The sequence below is a fragment of the Mandrillus leucophaeus genome, unplaced genomic scaffold, assembly GCF_000951045.1.
Source record: "Mandrillus leucophaeus isolate KB7577 unplaced genomic scaffold, Mleu.le_1.0 Scaffold296, whole genome shotgun sequence".
NCBI classification, from domain to species: Eukaryota; Metazoa; Chordata; class Mammalia; order Primates; family Cercopithecidae; genus Mandrillus; species Mandrillus leucophaeus.
In genome coordinates this window covers 3302802-3310953 of record NW_012103098.1, presented here as the reverse complement: position 1 = coordinate 3310953, position 8152 = coordinate 3302802, and the positions used below count along the sequence as shown (strand labels likewise).

The 8152-nt window shown below is 54.7% G+C and overlaps 2 protein-coding genes across 7 annotated transcripts in view; one reads left to right on the top strand and one right to left on the bottom strand.

The window, feature by feature from the left end:
- Positions 1-1106, bottom strand: part of ABHD14B (abhydrolase domain containing 14B) — a 6660-nt gene extending 5554 nt beyond the window's left edge. For 3 of the 6 annotated variants that reach the window (XM_011986249.1, XM_011986250.1, XM_011986253.1), the window contains exon 1: positions 435-521. Coding sequence is in view for 1 of the 6 variants with exons in the window: in XM_011986251.1 (XP_011841641.1) it covers positions 435-601 (167 nt within the window). In the remaining 5 variants the exon portion in view is untranslated. Of the gene's footprint in view, positions 1-434 lie in introns of all 6 variants that reach the window. The other 3 variants (XM_011986252.1, XM_011986251.1, XM_011986248.1) reach the window with 3 other exon arrangements.
- Positions 1107-1500: 394 nt separating this feature from the next.
- ABHD14A (abhydrolase domain containing 14A) lies at positions 1501-7674 on the top strand. Its single transcript, XM_011986254.1, has 5 exons — positions 1501-1679; positions 4321-4532; positions 4707-4822; positions 6869-7104; positions 7312-7674. Exons 1-5 carry the CDS (start codon positions 1611-1613, stop codon positions 7492-7494), a joined length of 816 nt encoding a protein of 271 aa, XP_011841644.1. The 5' UTR covers positions 1501-1610; the 3' UTR covers positions 7495-7674.
- Positions 7675-8152: the final 478 nt, after the last annotated feature.

Genomic DNA, 8152 nt, shown 5'->3' with positions numbered 1-8152 from the left:
AGAGAAGTTGTCTCGCTCTGTCGCCCACGTTGGAGCGCAGTGGCGCAATCATGGCTCACTGCAGCCTTGACCTTCCTGGGCTCAAGTGATTCTCCCGGCATTCACCCCCAGTAGCTGGAACCACAGGCGCGCACCTCCACACCAGAAAGCCCATTTTCTAGAGGCGGAAACCGAAGCGCCCAGTGGGAAAGGCGACCCGCCGGGGACGCGGGGTGCTCAACGCGCTGCCACCTGGGGCCCAACGCGTTGACCTCGCGGTCAGGTTGCTTCCGCGGACCACGGTTCTGGCTCGCTAGGTGTGGGAGGGAGCACGGGGAGGGAATGGTGGCAACCCCCAAGGAGGGGACCCAGGGATCCGAAAAACGAAGACTTGGGGTAGGTGGGGTTGGGTTTTGACTGGAGAGAAGAAAGGGTCACAAGCGCAGGGCGGGTACCTGGGGAGCTGTGTGGACTCGCGCAGACGGGAAGCAGACGCGTACTGGCGGTGAATTGGACCCGGCGGAGGAACGGTGGGGGAAGAGGCCTGTCCCCATCCAGCGGGGGCGGGGACTGGGCCGTGCTCCGGGGCGCCCTCTTGTGGCCACAAGCTCGCAGGGTCCATAGGCTCCGCTCAACTCGTTCTTCTCACAGCTGCGTCAGTTTCCCCAAGCCACTTGGTCCCACATGCCCCAAACGCGGTGCTGAGCATGGTTTCGAACTCCTCAGCGACCTGCCCCACATGGACATGGAGCAGTCTGAGGAGGAAAGTTCCTTCGGGATCGCATCCTTGCTGCTCTCTTCCGGCTCCCCATCCCCCTTATCTCCAGCCAGAACTGCCCAGGGCAAGTTGTTGGCCTGGCACAGAGTTGAGGCCGGACAGGTTTGAGTGCGAGGCTCCGCCATTGTCCAGCCAAGTGGCCTTGATCGTTTTCCCAATGCCTCCGAACCTGTTTCCTTCCTGTAGAGCGGGTCATACGTTGCCAACCTCTGCAGAGTAGCAATAAAGAGTAAACGCCACGCTCTGCACAGCCTCCCAGTGCTGGGCCTGGTTGCCACGCGGAGCCTTGGGCCTGGGACAGGCCAGACGTTGGTAACACATCACCAACCAGGGCAGGCGCCATGAGTAGATGTGAAGGAGCCCAGGGCCGGTCCAGGCTCTGATCGTGGTGTGCGTGGAGGAGGCGTTGGGGTGGAGTGGGTAGGAGTCAGGAAAGTGGCTGGGCCAAGACCTGGAGCTGCTGCATAACAATATCTGACATTTACACAATGAGGCCTCTGCTCCGGACACTGTTCTGAGGCTTGACCCGTCCTTAAGAACCTAGAACAACCCTGTGCTGTGGGTTTTATCCTTAACTCCATTATACAGGCCAGAGAACAGAGCCAGAGTGGAGATGTTCCATTGGGAAGAAGCCACATGGCTCTCCGCCATCCTTCAAGCCAAAAACAATTCCGAAAATCTGGGCAGGGGGCGGGCCAGAGAGCATTTGGGCTCTGCCCCCAGCACCCCCTTCGCGCAGACGACTCGGTAACTGGGCTGCAGGCCCGCGGCTGCGGAGTGCGCAGGCGCGCCTCGGTGGCCGCGGTCCTGGCCTTCTAGAGCCGGAGCGGAACGCGGAGCTGCGGAGGCAGCCATGGTCGGGGCGCTGTGCGGCTGCTGGTTCCGCCTGGGCGGGGCCCGCCCGCTCATCCCGTTCGGCCCGGTGAGTCTCCCCGGGTACGGAGGCCGGCCGGTGGCCCGGAGGCGGGCCATCTTTACCCCGCCCCTTGCTCCGGGGCAGAGTCCCGCGGAAGAAGCAGATGCTGGGGACTGCGAGTGTGCGTGTGCGCGCGTGTTGTGTGTGCGCGCAGGGTCTGCGTGTGTTCTTGGGGGTCTGGGTGTATGTGTACGCTCGTGTGTCTGCGTGGTGTCCGTCAGTGTGTTTCTGCGCGCTTATATTGGTGGGGGGAGTGTGTTCGTTGATGTCTGCCTCCTTGCGTCGGCGTATGTCTTCCCAGTGTATTTCTGTGTGCGTGTGATTTTAAGGGTATGTGTCTACCTGTCTGCGTGTGTGCATTTCTGAGGGTTTATGTGTGTGTCTGCTTTCCTATGCGTGTGCCTTTCTTGTGCGAGTGTGTAGTTTTACGGTTGTGTGTATGACCATGCTTGAGTATTTCTGAGGATCAGCCTGTGGTTTTGAAAGCGTGCACCTCCATCAGTCTCTCTGGCTTCCTGATGCCTGACTGCGTGCGTGATTTAGAGGATACCATTACTAAATGGAAGGGATTGATCGCACACGGGCCAGTGTGTGTGCAAGGAGGCTGCATGTACATGCAGGGAATAGCTTGTGCAAAAGAAAAGCGTGTGGGGGCAAGATTCGTATTTGTGCTTGTGTGCACCTGTGTATTACTGTCAACGCATATTCCAATGACCTAACGCGGGCACAGTTTACCCTGCCCCTCGCATATCCCCCCAGGCGGCCGGCTGCAGGTCCGCTACAATTGCCTAGTACTGCGTAGCACCTTGGGTTGCCAAGGCAACAGCCTAAGCCCCGCCCTTCCCTACTTGGAGGGGCGCGGGGTCGCCCCGAATGGACTACAAGGAAAGGTCCCTCGCGCCGGGTGGGAACCTGGGCTAACGCCCTGTTAGAGACGTGCGTCTGAGGTTGTTCGTGGTCTCGAAGAAAAGAGGAATGCGGTCTTCCTCCACTAGGTCCTGATTTTCCAGAAACAGCAGAAAGGCTGCTGCTGTGGCCCACAAACCACCGAAGCCTGGGGATGCAGGCTCAGGAAACATCCCTAAAACATCCCAGAGGGATGAATAGGACCCAAGACGGGCCCCCGGCTCCTAGCTCGGGCAGATGCCCAATTGGCACTCAACAAAGGTGTGCTGGCCGGGCGCGGTGGCTCACGCCTGTAATCTCAGCACTCTGGGAGGCCGAGGCGGGTGGATCACGAGGTCAGGAGTTCGAGAACAGCCTGAACAACATGGTGAAACCCCGTCTCTACTAAAAAATAGAAAACTTAGCCGGGCGCGGTGGCGAGCGCCTGTAATCCCAGCTATTTGGGAGGGTGAGGCAGGAGAATCGCTTGAACCCGAGAGACGGAGGTTGCAGTGAGCCGAGATTGTGCCACTGCACTCTAGCCTGGGCGACAGAGCAAGACCCTGTCTCAGAAACATAAAAATAAATAAATAAAGATGTGTTCGCTGGACTCCGGGAATGAAGCAGGCGTGCTCATCCTAGGCCCAAGAAATGGCAGGAACAGCCCTGATCCAGTCCATGGTATTATCTAAATCTCACAGGAAGCTTAGGAGGGCAGCCACGAGGTTATCCCATTTTACTGACAAACTGAAGACACAAGGCCAGGAAGTGGCAGTCTCAAAGGCCTGCCCAATTTGAGTCCTGGGTCCTAAGGGCTGTCCTCTGGGGTGGCAGAGACCCCAGACTGGAGGAGTCCACGAAGCAGGTCATTTGGCCAGAAGCTGTCTGTGTATGGGATGGGGAGTAGCATTCATCTCTCCAACCTCTACGCTGTGTTTTTCATTTCTGGGTGTACCATGCTCCTCCCTGGCCCTGCAGCCCCTCACTCCTCAGCATTTTCCTCTATTACAGACATTCACTGTGAGCCTCTTCATAACAGCTGGGTTAGACCGTTAGTTATAATGCGATTGTAAAACGCATTCTGATTTTAGCAGTATTAAATGCAGCGAGATTAAAAGAACCATTTCCAAACATGCCCTTAAGTGGGAGGTCCCTTTGCACGCAGTCTTTCTCCTTTGATGGCCCTCACCACTTTTTCCACCTGCAAGGCTCCAGTTCATCCATCACCTCCCAGCTCCACGGGTTCCTCCTTGGCAAACCAAGTGTGGCCTGGTAGTTAGAAGCCCATTCCTAGGTTCAAACCCCAATTCCCCCACTTGCTACTTGGCACTTTGGGCAAGAGAATGTACCTCTCTGAGCCTGCATTTCCTCACCTGTAAGAGAACTGTAATCACATCTGCTCCCCGGCGTTCTTGGTGGAAAAGAACATTGTATGTAAAGTGCCACACTCAGGGCCTGCTGTCATAAGCACTTGATGAACGGAAGTGGTTTCAGTTGATCCCATGATGGTGGCGGTCACTGAGCATGCTGTGTGCCAGAGGACACCTCAGATGCACCTCCTCACACTGAGGTATCTGAGCATTTGCCCTGGCATGTGGAGTAGTTGAGCATGAACCCCCAGAACTTTGCCCATAGCAAGGGAAAGGGCAAGGGCTAGAGCTCTTCCTCTGCTGGGGACTCTGGGTGGGTTTTTGGGATGGGATCCAGAGGTCCTTGTAGGGGCTCGGTCCCAGCCTCTTTTCCCTCTCCTCTCCTCCTCCAGACTGTGGTACAGACCTCCATGAGCCGGTCCCAGGTAGCCCTGCTGGGCCTGGGTCTGCTGCTCATTTTCCTACTGTATGTGGGGCTGCCAGGCCCCCCAGAGCAGAATTCCTGGTTCTGGGGAGACCCCAATGTCACTGTCCTGGCTGGTCTTACTCCTGGCAACTCCCCCATCTTTTACCGCGAGGTGCTCCCACTCAACCCGGCCCACAGGTAGGTGCTGCCCCAAGGGTCTAGTGGAGGGACTAGGCCCAAGGGGAGTCCCTGTGTGGGACCTCCATTATACTCAGAGTGCTCAGGGCCTGGGAGGGCAATGGGAGAAGCCTAGGAATAAAGAAAGGCGGGCTACACCAGGTCCCCAGGATACACATTCCCATGTGCCTGCAGGGTGGAGGTGGTGCTGCTTCATGGAAAGGCCTTTAACTCTCACACGTGGGAGCAGCTGGGCACACTGCAGCTACTGTCACAGAGGGGCTACCGGGCCGTGGCCCTTGACCTTCCAGGTGAGCACCCCCACCCCTTTGTCTAGGGAAGCCCTAAGGTGTGGCTGGGGGGCAACTGGACCCTAGTGTATGGACAAGCAGTGGCAGGTCACAACGTGAGGAGGCACCATGAAAAAGTCTGTGTTTTCATTTTCTACCATGAAAACTAGTGTGAATTCTAGGTCACGAAGCAAATAAAAACTCTTCACAAGCAGTGTACTTTCTTTTTTTATTTTATTTATATGTATTTTTTGAGACAGAGTCTCGCTTTTTCACCCAGGCTAGAGTATAATGGTGCAATCTCAGCTCACTGCAACCTCCGCCTCCTGGGTTCAAGCGATTCTCCTGCCTTAGCTTCCGAAGTAGCTGGGATTACAGGTGCATGCCACCACACCTGGCTAATTTTTCTATTTTTAGTGGAGATAGGGTTTTACCATGCTGGCCAGGCTGGTCTTGAACTCCCGACCTCAGGTGATCTGCCCACCTCAGCCTCCCAAAGTGCTGGGATTACAGGTGTGAGCCACTGTGCCCGCCAAGCAGTGTACTTTTTATGACAAACTATATAGGTTTTGTGTTTTTAAGTACACAAATGATTTATGCTATCATTTTTGTCATTAAAAAAATTTTAAAATGTCATCGAATCATAGAGGATAAAAAAAACTAAAAAATAGCGAAGCACTCGAAGACCGGTGCCGCACTTCTCTCCCTCTCTAAGAAGTTTAGGGGATGCCACACCCTCTTCTGGGTATTCCCACACATAAAGATGCAGATATATAGAGAATTGTCTGGTAAGGGCTGTAAACATGACTGGTGTCCTGCCTGCTTAGCACATCCATCTGCAGCTTGGTTTTCTCTCCCTACATCATGTCTCAAAGATCATGCCGGTCCCTGCAAACCTCCCTCTCTGTTGTTAACCCTGCAGTGTGTCCCATAGAAGGGATGGACAGGCTTTATCCAGCCATTCCTCTACTGGCGGAATGCTCAAGCAATGTAGTAGCTAAAGCATCCTTGGACATGCTTCTTTGAATATGTAAGCAATAATTTCTCTAGGGTAGCTACTGAGGACAATTGATGGGCCAAAGGACATGGTTTGTTTGTTTGTTTGTTTGTTTGTTTTAGATGGAGTCTCGCTCTGTCTCCCTGGCTGGAGTGCAGTGGCTCGTACTCGGCTCACTGCAACCTCCACCTCCTGGGTTCAAGTGATTCTCCTACCTCAGCCTCCCAAGTAGTTGGAATTACAGGCGCGCACCACCACGCCCAGCTAATTTTTGTGTTTTTAGTAGAGACAGGGTTTCACCATGTTGATCAGGCTGGTCTCAAACTCCTGACCTTATGATCCACCCGCCTTGGCCTCCTAAAATGCTGGGATTACAGGCATGAGCCACCGTGCCCAGCCACCAGGACATGCACTTTTAAATTTAGATAACTACTACCTCATCCTCCAAAAACACTGTATGGATTTATCCTCTCATCTGTCATGTATGAAAGTGCACATTTCCCCATGTCTCCCCCAACACTGGGTGTTATTTCAGTCTTTTTCATTTTGCTAATATTAGATGAATGAAAGATATGCTTTTCTTTTTCCTTTTTTTTTTTTTTTTTCCTGAGACAGCGTCTCACTCTGTCACCCAGGCTGTAGTGCAGTGGCACCATCTTGGCTTACCGCAACCTCCACCTGCTGGGCTCCAGCAATCGTTCTGCCTCAGCCTCCCAAGAAGCTGGGATTTCAGGCACCTGCCACCACGCCCAGCTAATTTTTGTGTTTTTTTTTTTTTTTTAGTAGAGACAGTTTCTCCATGTTCTCCAGGCTGGTCTCAAACTCCTGACCTCAGGGGATCAGCCTGTGTCGGCCTCCCAAAGTGCTGGGATTACAGGGGTGAGCCACCACACCTGGCCAAGATATGCTTTTCTAACAGGCATATTACATTGCCAAAAAATAGCTTCTGGGCAGTTTTAGGTAGTGTGCGCCAGTGCCACTGGTCCCCAACTTTTTTCCCCACTGTGGTGGGCAGGAAGTCTTGTGCTCCTTCCCATTGCCCCTCAGCTGGTACCTGCTGCTGTTCCTAGGTTTTGGGAACTCGGCACCTTCAAAGGAGGCAAGCACAGAGGCAGGGCGGGCAGCATTGCTGGAGCGGGCGCTGCAGGACCTGGAGGTACAGAATGCCGTGTTGGTGAGCCCCTCGCTGAGTGGCCACTATGCCCTGCCCTTCCTGATGCGAGGCCACCACCAGCTACATGGATTCGTGCCCATTGCACCCACCTCCACCCAGAACTACACCCAGGAACAATTCTGGGCTGTGAAGGTACTGGGAGAAGGATCTCAAAGGTCCTGGCGCCCTGTCTCTGGCTTGGGGGGGTTCAAGACTCAAGTCTTACTTGGCAGGACATGGCCTTATCCCTGATCTTGGAAGGAAGAGTTGGATGGTGTTGGGGAAGGATTCCTAGGAAGTGGCTTGGGGGTCAGAAACTCATCAGGCCCCAAGATCACAGCCCCCTGCCTTGCCCTGCAGACTCCAACCCTTATCCTGTATGGAGAGCTGGACCACATCCTGGCTCGAGAGTCACTGCGGCACCTCCGCCACCTGCCCAACCACTCTGTGGTGAAGCTACGCAATGCGGGCCATGCCTGCTACCTCCACAAGCCGCAAGACTTCCACCTTGTCCTGCTTGCCTTCCTTGACCATCTACTTTGAACTAACCCACTCCCAGGTCCCGACCTGGCCTGAGCTTGGACAGTCTGGACCACCACCCTCCCCTGACCAGGGAGACAACCTCTGGGATTGGAGGCCAGAGGCCAGAGGGTCAGACCCAGCCAGGACTTCTCATTTCATCTCACAGACACAATAAAAAAGCATATTTGTCCTGCCTGGGAAGTGACAGGTTCCATTTCCTGGTGTGCTGTGGGAGAGACGGGAGTGGGAGGCAAGTCTGGGACTACTTTGGGCCTGGGAGCTGGAGGGGATGCTCCAGCAGTCTGGGAAGGCTAAGAGTGCGCCACTTCCTAAGTGCCTGGCCTCACCACTGTGTGCCTGAGTTTCCTCATCTGTAAAACAGGTATGATGGCAACGCCTAGGTTGGAGGGTGGTTACAGGACTGAATGAGTCTGGATAACTGAGTACTCAGCCACATAAGGCTGGGGAATTGCTGGTGGGAGGCGGGGTGAATTACTGCTGCTGCATGACCACTGGGATTGGTGGGAAATCCAGGGTCTGGACAGCCAAGCTGAGGGAGTCAGGAACCTAGAGGGTGTGGGGAATGCGATTTAAGAATTAGCCAGCATTGCCGGGCGTCGTGACTCACACCTGTAATCCCAGCACTTTGGGAGGCCGAGGCTGGCGAATCACAAGGTCA